General features: G+C 44.7%; 1 protein-coding gene across 1 annotated transcript in view; it reads right to left on the minus strand.

Annotated features, from left to right (window-relative positions):
* UTS2 (urotensin 2) overlaps positions 1-18,727 on the minus strand; it is a 40,466-nt gene extending 21,739 nt beyond the window's left edge. Inside the window, exon 1 of the mRNA XM_085614955.1 lies at positions 18,588-18,727. Within this exon, the coding sequence (XP_085471081.1) occupies positions 18,588-18,690 (103 nt within the window). The 5' untranslated portion in view covers positions 18,691-18,727. The remainder of the gene's footprint in view (positions 1-18,587) is intronic.
* Positions 18,728-19,657: the final 930 nt, after the last annotated feature.

Raw genomic sequence — 19,657 nt, forward strand, 5'->3', positions numbered from 1 at the left:
ACTGTCTCCCTACTCTCTCACAGGCCGGCGGCTGAATATGGTGCTAAAGGCACCAAAGAAGTGTCCCTGTATGGAAACCACTACTGTATCCCTACTCTCTCACAGCCCGGTGGCTGAATATGGTGCCAAAGGCACCAAAGAAGTGTTCCTGTAATGGAAACCACTACTGTCTCCCTACTCTCTCACAGGCCGGCGGCTGAATGTGGTGCCAAAGGCACCAAAGAAGTGTTCCTGTAATGGAAACCACTACTGTCTCCCTACTCTCTCACAGCCCGGCGGCTGAATATGGTGCCAAAGGCACCAAAGAAGTGTTCCTGTAATGGGAACCACTACTGTCTCCCTACTCTCTCACAGCCCGGTGGCTGAATATGGTGCCAAAGGCACCAAAGAAGTGTTCCTGTAATGGGAACCACTACTGTTTCCCTACTCTCTCACAGCCCGGCAGTTGAATGTGGTGCCAAAGGCACCAAAGAAGTGTTCCTGTAATGGGAACCACTGCTGTCTCCCTACTCTCTCACAGCCCGGCGGCTGAATATGGTGCCAAAGGCAACAAGGAAGTGTTCCTGTAATGGGAACCACTGCTGTCTCCCTACTCTCTCACAGCCCGGCGGCTGAATATGGTGCCAAAGGCAACAAGGAAGTGTTCCTGTAATGGAAACCACTACTGTCTCCCTACTCTCGCACAGCCCGGCGGCTGAATATGGTGCCAAAGGCAACAAGGAAGTGTTCCTGTAATGGAAACCACTACTGTCTCCCTACTCTCTCACAGGCCGGCGGCTGAATATGGTGCCAAAGGCAACAAGGAAGTGTTCCTGTAATGGAAACCACTACTGTCTCCCTACTCTCTCACAGGCCGGCGGCTGAATATGGTGCCAAAGGCACCAAAGAAGTGTTCCTGTAATGGGAACCACTACTGTCTCCCTACTCTCTCACAGGCCGGCGGCTGAATATGGTGCCAAAGGCACCAAAGAAGTGTTCCTGTAATGGGAACCACTACTGTCTCCCTACTCTCTCACAGGCCGGCGGCTGAATATGGTGCTACAGGCACCAAAGAAGTGTTCCTGTAATGGGAACCACTACTGTCTCCCTACTCTCTCACAGCCCGGCGGCTGAATATGGTGCCAAAGGCACCAAAGAAGTGTCCCTGTATGGAAACCACTACTGTCTCCCTACTCTCTCACTGTGAGTTCATTTAATCATCCAAAATCAGTCTCAAAAACACCAAACACAGCCGTTCCAGTACTTTCTTGAGAACCTTCTTAACACCACCCACATCAGCCGCTCACTTGGTCCCTCTACATCCCACTTGACTGAATTAACCTCATTTTCTAAACAGGATTTCTCCAGTACCTCTAAGTAGGTGTCTCTCCCTGCCATCATAGTCATCATTCCCACACTGCTTGGAATGACTAGTGCATAATTCACTCATCTTTTACCAACTTCCCTCGTCAACTGCCTGCATTAGAGTTCCAATGACTCTACTCAAAAAAAATGTGCATGTTGTCTTCATCTGCTGCCTTCTCCCATTGCCTACTCTCCTTCTCCTACCATCTGCCTTCCTGCCACCTAATATTTCCCCCTACTCGCCGAAAAAGTGCTTCAGCGCCTAGTCAGGGGTAGTAAGCGCTTTATAAATGCAATTAAAGCCTTCCCTATTGGTTTTGAATATGTTTTTTCAATCTGGGGTCATTTTTAGGAGATGACTGTGAATAAGTGTAACTGTTAATGTAAACTGAATTATACTATTCATTCTTTCCTCAGTCTTGCATGGAATGTGTTCTTCTACTTAATCATAACAGCTCTATGAACACTTCAGTTAATTTTAGGTTTGGTGTTAGCTAAGACCTTTTGATTTTACTCTCTCTCTATTATATATATATATATGTGATCAAGGCTCCTGCGAGAGCTAAAACGTGTTATGCCACAAAGCAGGATTACAATTTGCACCAAATCGTAGTCCGGACCTGTTGTTTGTGGAATCGAACATGTTACGGGTATAACTGGATATATATGTATATAGAACCGAGGCACAAGAAAAGCGAAAAACAAATGAGCAAAACACAAAAAGTGGGCAGGGTAGAAACACCCTGACCCCCTAGGCCTGCTCAGGGGATCCCACAAGGACCCCCAGGGCCAAAAAAAAGCATTTTAAAAAAAACAAAACGCTGGATGCATGGAGGATCAGCGGATCCGGCCACGAAAATTAAAAAAAACTAAGCGCGGGCTCCTGCACTTCGTTTTTAATTAGCCCCCGGGTGGGCCAAGTCCCGGGGGCAATGTTTAGATTATAATGGGGGACCCAAAGGGGCCCCCCAGCCCCGGGGACCGCCACCCCCAGGGCTTTTCAAAAGTATTTGCGGGGGGGGCTCATGGCCCCCCCGCAGCCCCGGGGACCGCCATCCCCGGAGCGTCTATCTTAAATGGGTGGGGGGCTCAAAGGCCCCCCCAAGCCCCGGGGACTGAGACCCCCCGGGGCTTTTATAAAATATTGGCGGGGCACATGGCCCCCCGCAGCCCCGGCGACCACCACCCCCGGGGCTTGTTCTTTAAAAAAAATTAACTACCTGTGTGGGGGGCTCGAACCCCCACACACGCCCCGGGGACCACCACCTCCCTGGGGCTCTAATTACTAAAATTGGGGGGTCCGTGACGGACCCCCAAGCCCTGGGGACCACCACCCCCGGGGCTTTGCAAATGATGGGAGTGGGGCCGTGCGGCTCCCCTCCTGGAGCCCTCGATGGCCCTGGGGACCGCCACCCCCCAGGGCCGGCTCCTGCTGTGTCCCGGGGTGCCCACCCCCAGGACACTGCTGTTTGCTATGGCAGGGCGGGAGTCTCGCGGCTCCCGCCCTGCCATAGCAAACTCTGCTTTGGTTTTTGGAAGCTAGGGCAGGAAACCTGCTCTCTCTTCCAAAAAACAAAGCTGATTGCTTTTCCACATGGGGAGGTGCATCTTAGCAGCTCCCCATGTGGAAAAGCAATGCCGGCTCCCGCAGGAGGTGGGGAGCCGGTGGGACCGTGGGGGGATTGGGGACCCCTCCACGGTCCCCAACGGAGAGGGCCAGCCCCGGGGATGGGGTCCCCGGGGCTAGAAGTGGCCCGGGAGTGGCCCCCCTCCTCAAAAATGTGGTAAAATAATAATAAATAAATAAATGAAACAAAGGTCGGCCCCGGGGGATGGGGTCCCCGGGGCCATAAATGGCCTAAGAAGGGGGGCAATGCAGCCCCCACCTATTCATTTGAAAGAAAAAAAATTGCCATGCCCCAGGGTATGGGGTCACCGGGGCCGATTATGGCCTTGGGAGGGGGGCCACGGGGTCCCCTTCCAATTTAAAAAAAACAAATAAAAATAGTTGTCAGGCCCAGGGGGGATGGGGTCCCTAGGGCCAATAAAATAGGAAAAGAAGGAGGGCTACACAGCACCCGTTCTTAAAAAAATAAAAAAGACCGGCATCGCGCCGGAGGCCCCGCCCCCTCCCTGCAGCACTCTGCAATCGCGCCCCCCGGCTTAATGGAGGTACCTGGTGGGCTAGTTGCACCCCAGGTACCCTCAGGATTCAAGGGGAGTTAATCTCCCAACTTAAAACGCGCCACGGGGCACGTTTGCACAGTGGTGAAGAGAGGGGGCGTGGCCTGAGGTGACATGTGTGCAAACACGCCCTGTGGGGCATTTTAAGTTGGGGAATTAATTCCTCTTCAATCCTGAGGTCCCCTGGGGGCCAACTAGCCCACCAGGTAACTCCAGTAAGCGCCACGGAGCTGCGTTGCAGAGTGTTGTAAAAAGGGGCGTGGCCTCTGAACACCTCTCTGTAACGCAGTTCCCTGGCACATACTGGAGGTACCTGGTGGGCTAGTTGGCCCTCAGGGACCCTCAGGATTGAAGAGGAATTAATTCCCCAACTTAAAACGCGTCACAGGGCGTGTTTGCACACATGCCACGCCCCCTTCCTTCACCATTGTGCAAACGCGCCCCGTGGCGAGTTGTAAGTTGGGGAATTAACTCCCCTTCAATGCTGAGCAGAGCAAGTAGGATAGAATCAAGTAAAGAAATACATATACATTGTAATAAGACTAGCCTCAAAATCACATCAAATACATAAAAACCAAGTTTCAAACAAACATGGACACATTTTTTCAATTGGATTGATACAATAGATACTAAAAAAGAGAAAAAAAAATATATGCGAGTTCATAAAACAGATTCATGAACTAACCCACAATTCTCGACCCATATTGCTTTTGCCTTCCGTTTAATATTATTTTAACTCCATTCTCGCCTCAATTTTCAAGTAGCTATCTAAAATAAAATCTTCTGGGTTTCTAAAGTGCAAGAGTGCTAAAGTGCAAAAAATGTGAATAGTGCAAAAGAACGACCTGATTTATATTTCTATAGCAGCTAAATATTGCCAAGTCGCAGTAAACTTTTTAATTGCCCCCACACGCATTGCAAAAGCTTCTTCCAAAGTCCTGGTATGCTTCATCTTATTTAGCCATTTCTTGTATGAAGGCGCTTCTGTTGATCTCCAATTCTGTAAAACTAGGGAGTGAGCGACCAGCGTCGAAATAGCTAAAAAAGTCCCTTCAAATTTAGACACATTAATCTCTCTGCTCGTTATACCAAGAGGACTGCCTCTGCTGTTGGGTCGAGTGATTTCTGAAATGCCCGGCTTATGGCTGCGAAAATCTTATCCCAGAACATCCCTAGTTTTGAACAGGTGAAGAATGTATGTTTCCATCCTCCTTCACCTTCTGTCAACCAGCGAAAACACTTATTCTCCACCTCGGGATGGATTTTATTCAACACCTTAGGGGTGAAATAGGCCAAACATCGGGACAGAAATGCCATTCTTTTAAAATTGGCTGCTCTTACAGGCCTTATTGCCTGTTTGGGATATGGCCTGCCACTCCAGACTAGAGAAGGAACATTGGGTCTCCTGAGTTACTTTCTCCAAAAACTTCTCTACCAAAGGTGTTTCATTTTGGATGCTCAATAGCCGATACCAATTGTCAACCCCTCTAACGTTAGCACTAAATAGCGCAGTTACCAATTTGGTTGGAGTACCACAGAGTATAAGGTTGGTATTTTTTTGGATAAAATTTACTATTTGTAGGTATTCAAAAAAGACAGGTTTATTACTGTCCCGAGATCTAGTCTGTACTTCCTGCCAAGTAATCACTCTTTCCTGAATAATAAAATGTCCCAATACTTCCAACCCACAATCCTTCCAACTCTTTTAACGGCTGGAGTGAATATGAAGGCCCAAACTTTTACACTCGCTTAATTTTGTGAAACCCAGAATAGCTACTTTGTTTGAAAAAAACATGTCATCTACTAGAAAACTCCAAAAGAGTTTTATACCTAGTTTTTTTGGAAGCTTTGAGTTTTTAAGGAATGTTTGGGTCTGCTAACCGGCTTCTTGTATCATCCTGTCCATAAAGTAATTGTCTGATCGTACTGCAGTTAGATCCAATATTGCTGCCTCGTAGTATGTTTTAATGTGCGGTAAAGCCAGCCCACCTAGTTTTACATCGAGTTGTAACACTGGGAGTTTGACTCTAGAAGACTTCTTATTCCAAACAAACGATCTGATCATTGATTCAAGGCCTTTAAAGAGTGAGTATAGACATATTAATAAGTGCGACACGGCCAATCAAAGTTAGCGGTAGGCGAGACCAATTTTCCAATAATTTCTCAATCTTTTTGCTTGTTGCCTCGTAATTCAATTTGAATAACTGTCCATACTGGCTTGTAACAAAGATCCCTAGATACCGTATTGGATCTGATTTAAGAGCCTGTTGTTTTAAATTTTCCGGGAGAAAATCCATATCTGAATTCAGCATTAGAATCTCTGTTTTATTTTGATTAATTTTATATCCCCCAATAAGTTCGAATTGACTAAATTCCGTTAGCGTCCGATCTAGGTTCTGTCTTTCAGGGCTAAGATATAATATAGCGTCGTCAGCAAACAGTTTTAATTTAGCCATGCCCTGAATTGGTGCTTGGAAATCCATGTTAGCTCGGATTTTGACAGCCAGAGGTTCTCTAAAAAAAATGTAAAAAGTAGGGGCGAGAGTGGGCACACTTGTCTGGTCCCTCTATTGATGTGTACTGACCTTACTTGAGTTGCATTAATTAACAACTGAGCCTGGTCCCCTTGGTAGATGTTCTGGAGCATGGTAAGGACTTGAGACGGAAAGCCAAACCTCCCTAGGCCAAAAAATAGTGCACCCCAATTAACCAGATCGAATGCTTTTTCAGCATCGACCATCATAATACATGCCGGCGTCTTATTGATATTAAAATAATCGAGCACTTGAATCAGAATCCCTGCATTGGATGACATAGTTCTCCTGGCCACGAACCCTGACTGGTCGTCATGAATCACTTCCTGGGCTAGTGGGGTAAATCGCTGTGCCCATATCTTCATCAAAATCTTGTAGTCAGCGTTCAACAAGCTGATTGGTCTATATGAATTTACATTATTGTGCTTCTTATCCTTTTTCACAAAACTCACCACTATCGACCTCTTAAACTCAGTGGGTACCAAACCTCCAAGCTTAACATGATTGAACAGTTTCGTCAAAAAAGGAGTCAGCTCGCTAGCGAATACTTTATAAAATCCGATAGGCATACCGTCTTCACCACAAGCCTTAGCTCCAGCAATAGATTTTACGGCTGCCAACATTTCTGCTGGAAGTATCTCACATTGCACCTTTTCAGTTAAGCTTTGGGTAACCTCGGGAGATCTACCCCTGCAAAATATTCCTCAATTGCTTCCTGGCTAACCGTATATTTCATGGTGTAAAGCTGTTGATAGTGTTCAACAAAGACACGAGCAATCCCTTCCCTATCAGTCACTACAGAACTAGTCTTAGGATCTATTATCTCCATGATAAGGACCGATTCTTTTCATGTCCTGGTGGACCACGCCAAAAGCTTTCCCACCATTTGACTTTCTTCATAGACCCATTGTTGATAGGTCCATGAACTTTTAATTTCCTCAACAATCAAGAAGTCACTCAATACCTTCTTCGCTTTTTCCCACTGACCCCGTGAGGGGGAGTTTCGTAGACTTGAAGCGTTTTCCAGGGCTCGCTGTAATTCCGCGATTTTTATGCGTTGATTTTTCACCTGTGCTACTGAAATATCAATCATCTGACCGCGAACTGCCGCCTTGAATCCACCCCATACCGAGAAAGGTTCAGCTGACCCTTCATTCCTTTAAAAAAAGTCAAGTATCCACTCTCTAAAGCCTTCTACCCATTGATGGTCTTGGAGAAGGAGGCGGTCCATCTGCCACCTGGACCTCTTCATCCCCAAGTCCTCATTTTCAAGATTCACTCTAACATAAGTGTGGTCTGAAAAAGCATTCACATCAATTTCAGCTTCTGTGAAAGCTAGAGAGCGAGATATTAAAACAATCTATTTGTGAAGCTGTATGGAACTGGTGGGAAAAGCAGGTATATTCATAACTATCAGGATTAATTTTACGCCAGGTGTCGTATAGCTGCAGATCTTGTGTTATAGCCTCAAAGACTGTTTTTGTCATTGGCTTCAGCGGTTTTTTATTCCTGTTCGAGGTGTCTCTTCCTAAATCTTGGATATGATTAAAGTCCCCTCCTAAAACCATCTGCCCAGGGACCCCAATAAGAAGCTTGTGAAGTTTTAATAAAGGCCATGGATCGTCTGGAATTGGACCATAATAGTTGATAAAATTCATAATGTTCCCATTAAGTTTTGCCATGACCCATATCCATCTACCCTGGGGATCTCTCTTTACTTGAATAAACTCCCAAGCCAGATCCCTACTGAAATAAATAGCCACCCCCTCATTGCTACTACAGCTGAGGCAAAAAAGGGTTTTGAAAATACCCCCGGAATAAAAAGCTTTGGTAGATTAGTTTTTAGATGAGTTTCTTGAATGAAGAGTACTTGGAGTTTTAACGTAGTAAGCCATCTTATAAGCCCCCCATATTTCGGTCTATTCAAAATACCATTAGCATTTAACGATATGATACTACACCTATTGTTTGAATTCATGATTCATGATTCATATATTACCAATGTCTCAGTAAAGTTTTTGAAATCAAACTCATATTCAAATCATATAAATCCTGTTTGCAACTGCTCTTTTTACTGCCACAATCCCAAACACCCTCACCCCAAACCCCGTGAACCCCCCTCTGAAATGTGGTTGACCCGTCAGACCCCGCAGACCACATCTCCCCCCCCCCCTTCTGTGCTATGGGGTGCCTTGGACCTGCACCCGAGATGATCTGCCCCCCCAACAGTGAAGACCTGCCAATCAAAAATACCAAAAATCAGAAGTACCCACAAATTCATTTTGCAGTTTTCCTGCTAGTCATTAAAAAAAGAAACCAGAAACAGAAAGGAAAACAAGCAACAGCAACCAGAGATATATTTTACAGTGGAAATCTCTTTCAGTAAATCCTGAGCCTCCTCAATATGAGAAAACATGTGAAATTTCCCTTTAGCCAACACCCTAAGTTTGGATTGTTGCGCAATGGATGCCTGAGCACCTTGTGCTTTAAATAGGTATAGGAGCTTCACAAATTCTTTCCGTCTACGAGCCGCTACCGCAGACATGTCTGGAAAGATCCGAAATTTAGCCCCCTCGTTGATGGTAAATTGGCTCTGCTGAATTGCTTTTGGCAAAATATTCTCTTTTACACTAAAATCAGCAAAGTTAATCAGAATTATCCGAGGGAACTTTGAATTAGGAATGGAGTGGGCAGGGACCCGATGTGCCATAGTTAATGTTAGGTCTCCTGTAAAATCTGGAAGCACTTTTTGTTTTGCTTAAAGAAAGTCTCCACCCATACAAGAGTAATTGTTCCCTCCATCCCCTCAGGTACTCCAACAATCCGAAGATTGGAACGACGTGAATGATTTTCCAATTCTTCAAGCTTGTTCTCAAGGGCAATTTTATCGACCGTCACCAAGTTGATTTTCTGGATCATTGAACCCATCTGGTCCTCCAGATGGGCTATCCTAGATATGGCTTCCTGAAATCTTGCGGAGATGCCTGCAACTGATTCTTCGTTTTTTTCCAAACGGAGATGGAGAACAGCTATCTCTGTTTCCTGAGATTTTTTCATATTCCGAATCTCATCCAGTGTAAGATTAAGTAGAGTATTAATTTCTAGCTGTTGCATGTTGACTCCGCTGGTAAACATTTCCGAGTCATCTTGTAGCTTTTTACTCCAGGGACTGGCTAATTGACCTGATGGTTCCAAATCCCGCTCCATCGGTGCTCGAGCAATTTCCTGAGATGTTTCCTGCGACTGCGAGCCGCTCGGTAAATTCTGTTCTAGAATGTCAGCGGGTGAGAATCAGTCAGGGTGCAAAGGATGGAGAAATGGAACCTGAGGGCTTGCCTGATAATATGGCGGGCAACCTTCCCCCAACTGAGTAAACACCTTCGGGATTGAATCTTGAACGGCCTCCTGAGGCGGTAGAGATATGTGTAACCTCTCCAAATAATTAACTGCTGTTGCTTCTTCTTCCTCCACCTCTGGTGTTGCTACCACACCTGAATTTAAGTGTCCCGAATCTTGAATGACTGGGAGCTGAATAGGCTTTTTTGTGAACAAAGGGAACTCTTTATAACTCTTCAGCTCCAATTTTATTGCCCCTGGATTTAGTTAATCAGTCTGCCCCTTCTCTACTTCGTTGGATCCTTCCAATACCACAATGAGGTTGTCTCCTTCTGGATGTAACTCAGACTGAGGTTCAGTCAGATCTTCTGCGGAACTCTCAAAGCTCGAATTTAAGCCTGAGAGATTTATTGGGTTTGATGCCTTTACAAGAGAAACTGTCCCTTTTGCTTGCATTAGCAGTTTTTTTTGCTTTCAGCCCAGTGGTCGCCTCTACTTTAGCTACTGCAGTTGCGTGTTTTAAATGTCTCCCCATCTTGCTATGGTTTCTTAACTCCTAGAGGTGTGTAGCAAATATCCTGGGTCTTGGCTCCTCACAACACAAAACCCCCGAATTGTGCTAGGGGGCTAGCCCGGATTTTCTCTGGATTTTTTCTTTTTTTTTTCCCTTCCCTTCTTTTTTCCCCTTCTTTTTCGCCCCCCCCCCCCCCCCCGGTTTTTCCTAGTGTTGCTGAGTTTGTGCTGCAACCAGCGTCTAGATTCATTTCTCTAGTTTACGGATTTGAGCAAATCCTGGCATTCGCTCTCATAATTCCTTGTATTCTATATTCAGTTCTTTATCCAGTGCTTTTGTCCTTAAAGCAACGGGTGCGATCCCTGCAGAGCGGGCACCTCGTCTCCCCTTACTGCGTTAATTGGGTCAAGAGTTGGACTTAAAGAGTCCTACTTTTTTCTTCTTTTTTTCTCAGAGCCAGTTTAGAGGGATAATTTATAGATTTACAGTTCTTTTTCCCCCTCCTTTACTCTCCTTCTCCCCTTGCTGTTCAGATTTCATCAGATCGTTTGTATGAGATTGTTTCTGGGTAGAGGGAAAATACGGTGTTTCTGGGTAGAGGGGAAAATACGGGAATCTGAAGGTAGGTGCGGTAACCCTTGATTTCAAAAAGGGAATCCAGTAGTGTCTTAAAGCCTTACACCTTCCTCCACCCGCTGTTCTTGCAGTCAGCTTTTTTAACGCAATCTTACCGGAGCTCTTTGCCGCCTTAAATCATAGAAAAAGCGCAGGTCTCTGGCCACCAGATAGTGTGGAGAAGCTGCGGGGCCTGGCCTTCCACCAGGATAATGCCCCCGCACTCCGCATTTAACACGTCCCTGCCGGAGTTTTCATGCAGCTTGACTTTTGGTTTAGCAGTGGATCGCTGGTCCGTTTCCCGAACTTGTTGATTTTTCCCCGTTTAACATTCAGGCGATTCGCGGGGTTTTACAAAGCATTTTCACAGCGGTTGGCGAAGGTAGAAGTTACATATCACTTGCGGCTAACAGCGTTCACCACGCTCGCGTTCGCAGTGTCCACCATCACAGTCTCCACTACGGGGGGAGGAGCATCAATCACCTGGTACTACGGAGAGGCGGGAGTTTCCATCCGCAGCTAAGAGCAAAATTCAAGTAATGGTGCGTTGAAGGACATTGTTGTTTCTCGATGAGTCAGTACAACAGCACAGCAAATATCCACATAGATCAGTACACACACCACATCGGAAGATCTTTACCAGGACCAAAGTAATTTTACTTTATCATGGTTCCACATGAATCATTGCTAATATGGACATTCAACCAATCCCTACTAGCCACACACAGGCTGTCAACCATACATGATGGATGGATACAAATTGAAGAACCATATAAAAAGGGGAAAAGATAAAGAAAACATTTTGGTGCCATACTATTGGCTGACAGCACTGTATGAATACTGATGAAAACATGGCAGGGCATAGATGCTTATTTATTGACCTTATTCAGGAAGTACTTTAAAGTGCCAGATTACATAACAGTGCTTTCATCCATCTGGAAACATTGGGCCTTTCAGAGAGGCTGCAAGGGACTGAAACTGTGGCCAGGACCATTGCACAGTCCTATTTGTTTCTCCTCCAGACAGGCACAAACAAGCCCATCACCACTGCCCCACAAATCATCACCCTATCTCCTACCAGCAGTTGCGCTGACATATTTTGCCTGCAGACAGCAGGCGGAAACAACCAGTGTTATCTTGACCAAAATGATAAAAACTGCTTGCAAAAGTACCCTGTAAATCGAATTCAAACAGTTATTCCCCATTTCGGGAAAAAAACTCCTAATACCCCAAATTTGTGTGGATACCAGCTTTTAAACTCAGTTCAGTCTCTCTGGTCTCTCCTCTGGAAACTCCGGCCATGAGGCATCCATGCAGGCACAGTTTCTCTCCCAAGCTGGCTCGTGCCAGCATGGTTGAACCCACTATAGGAAAAAGCTCTATGACGGCAATTCCTTGATGCTTGTCTTCTGTGGTGGTACTGTTGCTGTTTAATGTGCTTACTGGACAATGATTCCAACGTGCAGATACTTTAGAGTAACCATATCAAAAGTGTCCTGGATATACTGGGAGTTTAATTCTATCAGACCAAACACAGGCTTTGTGCCGTTACATGCAAGAGTGTTGTGGTTTACATTAGGCCTGGGCGGAGTTTGCAGAGTGCCAGAAAAACTCCACTACTCTACGTGGAGTTCCGCGAGCTGTTGAGCCTGTTAAGTTGCACCGCTTGCACTAACTTTTAGCGCCGGTAGTTTGCCCTGCATTGTAAAATCAGCGCAAACAGCACTACGTGTCGTGCCAGAGGACCCTCCTGCTTTCTGCCACTCGAGTAGAAATTCTACTCGAGCACCAGCTTCCTCAACGCGAGCGGCAGATTTCTCAACACAAGCGGACACGACCATCCGCGTTGAGAAATCTCACTTGGAGGAGGTCTAGCGCACATTTTTTTCTCGTGAGCGCTTGCCAACTTAACATTGGTGAGCCACGCAAAAGAAAAAGTCCACTCTGTGTCACTTCGAAGAGTTTTCGGGATCTCCACGCCGAGTGCAAAGTGGGCAATACTCCGTTAACTCTGCTGGTACAGCAGAGTTCTTTGCCCATCCTAAGTTTACATGACTGCCTTTCCCGACGTTGACCAATTAAAATGGTGGCAGATTGGCATGCCTAAATTATGTAGCTGCTCAATTCAGTTTCCCTCAAAGATGCCATTGCTTTATTGTATTCCCACAGACAAAGAGGTGGTGGCTCTGCCATCGTGAAGGCCATATTCTCCTACCCTCATAATTAGGTGTGTGAAAGCTGAGAAGGGTGGACAAAACTTGTTTTTTGGCACTAATCCTGTAACCGCTCAAACATAACTGCTTAGGTCCCCAATCCAGTCAATTTTTTTGGCCAGATAATGCTATTTTAGACAAGGAGTATTCTTATGGGAATTATAAGTGTGCAAAGACATTTCTCTATAGATGAACCTTTTGATGTTTCACAAAGAATGGAGCCTTACTGCTTTTATCATCAGCACAGTGTAATTGTAATATAGGATTTGATTTGGGATGCATGAAACTAATTCTCTAAATTGAAAGCTATTTCTTTTGATCGAGTAGATTTATGAGTTCGAATGTTAGTATCTACGATAAGTGAATGTATGAATGAATGATTAACCAGTTGCAGTCTTCTAGAATACTCCAAAATAACCTCTATGGGTAAGAAAAGTTTTTAAAAAACGTATGAAATAAGCGGCAGTCCTAGCTGATCGTATTTCTGAATGTCCAGCCATTTATCTGCCAATCAAAAAATGTATATTTTAGTATGATTGAAGCAATGTGGCCTAACTAATGCATTCATTCATTTGACTGTAAACAGAAAAGATTGTCATAAATGTCTTAAGCATCACAATTTACAAAAACAAGACATGAGCTTCCATCAGAGACGACAACACTCTAACATCATATGCAAGGCTTTAAGAGGGATGAAGGGGTTAATGTCCAAAAGGGGCGTGGCCTATGTAATAAATGGCACGGCTAAAACATATAATCTACATTTCTGTGTTTTCCATCATGTGCCACACAACAGGTATTTTGGATCCTCCCTGAGCTTTCTTTTATTGCATTCACACATACAGCACAACAACTGACATTCACCTAAAACCAGGTATTGGCTTTGTCAAATGTTGTCGGTTCAAGATAAATGAGTAACAAGAATGATTGGGGTAAATAATAATGTTGACTAGCACACTGAGTAACTTGCACTGTCTTTAGCCTCCACTCCTGGACTTTCAGTCGTAGCCTCTTATAAACTCCTGGACAAGACTTAGGGGCATATCAACAAGGGCTTGATCTCTGCTTTTTTGGCTTTAAAAGCCAAAAATGCAGAGATAAAACTAGCACCCTATCAGCAACAGGGTGCTAACACGCAAATTCGCATGTTAGCACCCTTTTACTCTATGCTTCCCCTTGCATCTCTAATGAGATGCAAAGGGGGCGCTCCAGAGTAAAAGAATAGGAGAAATGTCGCTAAGCGACATTTCTTCTATTGTCAAGGATATCGCTAACCCTGTTAGCGATAAAAAAAGCCGCGCTAACCGCGGGTAAAACTGCTTTTTTACGTCTGGTATTTTTCTGACTTAGCCATGATATCCTATGTGAGGTGGATATCATGGCTAAGTGTGTCTATCCCTATCAGCAAGCTATCGCCAAACCTTGTGGGATTATCGCTGTATTTCCAGCGATAATCTCACAATTGGCAGCTTGCGCTCTGAATTTTATTGCTTTGGAGATAAGCGTTGCTGATAGCACACTATCTCCGCGATAAAATTCAGAGTTGGCCAGCGATAATTATCCTCACGCTAAGAGCGCTGAGCTATAATTATCCCCGGTCCTTGCTGATATGCCCCTTAGTTAGAAGAATGCACTACACAAGAGTAATATGCTATTCAGAAAAAAAAATACAGAAATACAACATCCTTGAAATAGATATAACACTTTTATGGAATGCAAGATTAAATAAATCATGTGAAATATACAAGAAAGTAAATCGCTGACATGGATTACCTTAACATTTATACCATTAATTGTTCGGAAATCGATTAGTGTTTTTACCATTGCAGTTAAGGACATAGGACCTGATGGGGACCCATTTCAATGTCTATTTTTAATTACTGCTTGGCCCGAAACCCAGACGGACCCGGCCCACTTAAAGCCCTAGTCATGTGGTAAGTGAGACACAAAGCATGATTTCTATACCCACCTGACATCCACAAAATAATATCGGAAGCTGCAGTACTGAACATTAAGGGCCTGATTAGAAGTTTGGGGCTGCGGCGCCGGGTCCGGCTCGCCGCTGCACTGCCAAACCTGTGGTCGCGATGCCCGCCATATAGTGTTTCTCATGTCTGGCAGGCTTTTTTTTATGTTCCCAAGACGATGCCACTGAAAATAAGCCCTTCAATGGGAAATTCCAAAAACACTCCCTACACGGCTTGTCCTGTAAAGGATCACATGTTGTGCCCCCTGCATGCACCCCTTGGCCCCTCTGCCACGGTTTTCATCGAGGAGGAACCACCATGAAAACCATGGCAGAGAGGCAACTGGCAATATGCTTTGCGGGACTGTGGTGGTCCTGCCAAGCATATTGCTACCTCTACCACCGCCAGGAAACTGCAGCGGGGCACTGGCGGTCTGACCGCACTAATTGTAATAAGGCAGTCGGAAGACCGCCCCCGCAATGCCCCAGCGAGTCTGGTGGTTTGTGGACCACCCGATTCGTAATCGAGCCCTAAGGCTTTACATAGGACTCCATGTTGGGTTGTATTGCTCCCAGTAGTGGTCCGTGGATGGAGTTCGGGGGGGGCAGTGAGGCGGGGCGGGGGAGGGGCAGGGTGGGGAAATGTAAACACCGGAATATGGATGAACGGAGGCAAGTACACATTTAAATAAATAAAACAAATTTCGTTGCGTGCGCTGCATCGCGTTTTGACTCCTTCTCTCAACTTGAGATGCCGTTTGAGTCTACATTGCCTACCCGTATGATTCATAGCAGACTTTACCCTCGGCTATATCAATCTTCTCTAGTCTACATGAGATCCCACCCAAAACTACAACGCCCACCCATAGGCTGTGCACCACCAAGATAAGCTATAGTACTTATTCTACCGGAGGTCTCTTTGCAGTCTACAATGCTCCTTACTACATGCATCAGCTTCCATTTAAGACTGTGACACCCTATCCTTGAGACGTGCATCTGATTCCATTTCAGGGTTAACTCACCAAACTCCTAATGTACTCGTACCAACTTTGGGATGTACGTAAGACTCCCATCTGAGATCAACACATCCCACCTTTGGGATGTCACCTCCCAAGCCAAAAGACACCATCACTACGGTTTATTACAAACTGCATCTGGGCTGATGAACTGGGATCCCATTGATTCCATGTCCTTGGGGAGAACCCGAACTGTTGCTGTTCTGTACTTATGAATGCTGTGTAAGTCTGTGATATAACTAGTTCCGGGGTGCGCGACTGCTGATGGGGATCCAGCAGCACAATCCTCTCTCCAATATTTCACAGACTAAATTGGCAATCGCTTAAGCAAGGGATCAAATTGAAGTCCTGTGCAGTGTCCAGAAAGCAATTCCTTCAGAACGTCTCTCTTTTCCTGCAACAACATCCAGCGCTTTACAATTCCAGGAGCTGTCTGGGATCTTCCCATGTCTCTCTAGCTGGGACAAGTAAAAGCACTGGGGGAGGTAAACGTTTTGGCAGCATAACAGCAGGATGTGGACAGCTCTTCATCTTTTCCTATTATCTAACTCATTATGATGGGTCTAAAAAGCATCTAAAGGCTCGTGTGGTCCTCAAGGGAGTTTTCGGCTTAGCGCCTAGATACTCCAGGGTAATTGCCGTGCTTTAGAAATTTTACTTTCATTTCAGTTGTTAGTTGTACTATGCTGTAACTGCAAACCTGCGTCAGTAGATGGTACAGCACCACCTTGACAAGAGATGCCATCTCAGTGCCAGATTGTGTGCTCTGTAAGTGCCATTATGAAACATAACACAACAGAACATACCACAGCATAACGTGTACATTAAGGAACCAGAAGTTAATGTAACCTTGCAGAACATACGGTAAAATAACCACATTAACATTGTGTAACACGGAAAAACAAAGGTAAAACAATAAAGCACAGTTGTAAATAACATAACAACATAACATGAGATAATGTATTATACTACATAAGGTAACATAAACACATTAACATCATGCAAACAGCACAACAAAGCATAACATGCCAAACTATGATTGAGAGTAACATTACAGACCAGGACATAACATGATATGTAAAATTGATTTACAAAACATAATACAGCATAATTCATGTAACGTAACATGACTGACATAAGGCAACATGCCAGCTTTATCATAATGTAATACAGCAGAACACAGCGTAGCATTGGATGACATAAAATACCATGCTGTTCAGGCGCGCAACACCCATTGGACTCACAGGGCTTCAGCCCCCCCCCTCGTGTGTGGCAGCCCGGGATGAGACAGCTTCCCGGGCACAACACAGCCGCACCCGAGCACTTCACAGGTCTTTAAAAGACCATTTGCATGTTAATGAGGCCTCGCTGTTGTTTCACCCCTTCTAAGAGCCCCTGCAGCTCCACTCTGCCTATGGCTTAAACGATTCGGCCCCCCCCCCCCCGAATTTTTTTCTTAGCCCCCCCCCCGAAATGTGGCTCTAGTTGCGCCTCTGATGCTGTTGCACACTGCGTTTTCACAAGCTAATTATGTGAGAATTTGATCGCCAAACTAATACTATAGCGCACTTACTCGGTACTTTATAATGGTTCTTATCTTATTAATACCCGACTCAGTGGTGTCCGTTGAAAGTAGCGCAAGTGACCTGAACTCTACGCACGTGCACACGCATCTCTGATGGAGGTGCACAGCCCACTAAGCTATGTGAACTGTTATGGCGGGGATAAATTAGACGCTGAAAACCTGAACATAAGAATTGACAGGCGCGGCACCCTGCCAGACCTCAAACAGGCAGTTAACGCGCAATGCCAGCGGTTGACTGATTTATGCCCAAGCACACACGGTTCAAGTGCAAGTGAACGGGAGCGGGCACGGCACATCACGTGAACTCTGGTCACAAAAAACTCTTCAATTGGAACTACCAGAGGACACTAGGGAAAATCTACAAATTATCAGCAGAAAATAACAATCGTAAGCGAACGAAGATGGATGTCTACTACATGTCTTCAGATTTGGAATAATTACAAAACAAAAAGAATTGGTGTGACGCTATTTGTTTGATTCCATGATCTCTGTACAAAAGAACATATGTTATTGGCAGTTCTTTTTCTGCTAGCGCTACCTTAATGCACTGGGGCAACGCGGCGCTTTACACGCAGGGGTTTTCCCACCGCTGGTTAATTGCTGCGTATTCAGCAGCGGTGGTGTGAGCTGTAAGGTGATTCTCGAAGACTGCTGTGCTGGGGTGCATGCAACGCTCCATGGAGTGTAATAAATCTACACATATCCCACGTGCGAGTAAATTTAACCATGGAACACGATCGAATAGTTCACATCGATTGCAAATCTTGCTTCATTTATAGGGAGTGGCTGTGGTAAAATGTCATTACTGCCGGGATGGCAAAAAAACAGGGACCTGCGTATGCATTTGTGTGGATACCCTGCAGTTTGCTTTTTGTCTGGTGAGATCAATTTAGAGACGAGAGGGAAAAAGTTCAACTTAGACATTATACAATAACATCATAATGTGAGGTTCTGCTCTATACATTAGTATGTGTCTTAAAATGCAGGTCTCAATTTCAGCATGCTCTGCTACCTCAGAGTTAATTTCAAAGCTGGTCCAATAATAATGATCACAACACCCACATAATCTAACTTAAACAAGTGAAATATTTTTCCTTCTCTGAAACACTGTTAAGGAATTAACTTTTAAATTTAAAAAGAGTTACTTTCAGCAAAGTCTACTCCTGAACATTTTCTAAATCATCACACTGAATTTATTTTATCTCATTCAAAATTTTGCTTAGAAAAACGTTCAGAAAAAAAGTATGCAATAAACTATGAATGGTTAGAACTCGTCTTACCTGGAAACTGATACGAGACCTCTCCGGAGCGGTCAATAGGGAGTGAGAAGAGCGGGCAGGAGATGGTGATGAAAATGAAGCAAGACACCACAAGGTTATTCATTGCGGCGGATCAGAGGTATAACTCTTTCTGACTGCTACTCTTGACTCACTGGTGTCTCCTCAAATGGATTTTGCCTTATATATATCCTTTAATGACCTCATAAACACAACCGTCACCGTCATCGAACAGAAAAAAAAAAATCAGGAGGGAGGGAGAATCCGATGAGTAGGTTATTGGCAGGCGCGAAATGGGAGCCACTTTGCATTGATGTCATTTTTTCGAGGTAAGAGTTCGTCGACAATAAATTTACCGTCTCATAAGCATGCCATCGAAGTGCACATTACATTAAACGTGGTCCAGTGAAGTTTATAAATCTGGCGTGGAGAGGGGAGGAAAAAAATTGACTTCCATTTATAAATCATGTGTTATGAAAGGGGTCAAGCGATGCATGAGGTGACCTGGGCAGTGAGACAGCTGATTTATGAGCCTTCATCAGGCTGACGCAGATGATCAGACATGAAATGTAGCTTTTTAGTGAGGTGGATGAATGAGTTGTCAGGCATTGTTGGGGAACCTCGCGCCAAAAGAGCCAGGAAGATTAAGCTGGAGTTGATTGAGGCTTGCATTTATTTTTTTCTTACAGGACAAAACAGGGCGCCATTTCGAGTTGACATTTCCCATGTTGTAGTCAAACTCTCTTCACGGTTCATTAAATATTTCCCAGGCAGAAAATCTGCCTTTTTAGATCAGCTTTATTGTGCTTTCCTATATCTACTGGGATTGCTTATGCAAGAATACATCCTACTTCTTTCGCTTGTCATAAAAATCTGTTCAGAATCCACTTATTTCCTACCATTTTCAACACCACTTATATAAAATATATCTATTTGTTCATACATTGTCGTGTCCAATTCCTCAACCTCTGTCAGTTCCCTCTTGTAATATCACTTAACTCAGTGTTATGAGTCTGAAATTTGAGGAACAGTACATGTAGTTATTAAATTCACTGATTTTATATAGTGCCATT

The sequence above is a fragment of the Triturus cristatus genome, chromosome 1_2 (genome assembly GCF_964204655.1).
Source record: "Triturus cristatus chromosome 1_2, aTriCri1.1, whole genome shotgun sequence".
NCBI classification, from domain to species: Eukaryota; Metazoa; Chordata; class Amphibia; order Caudata; family Salamandridae; genus Triturus; species Triturus cristatus.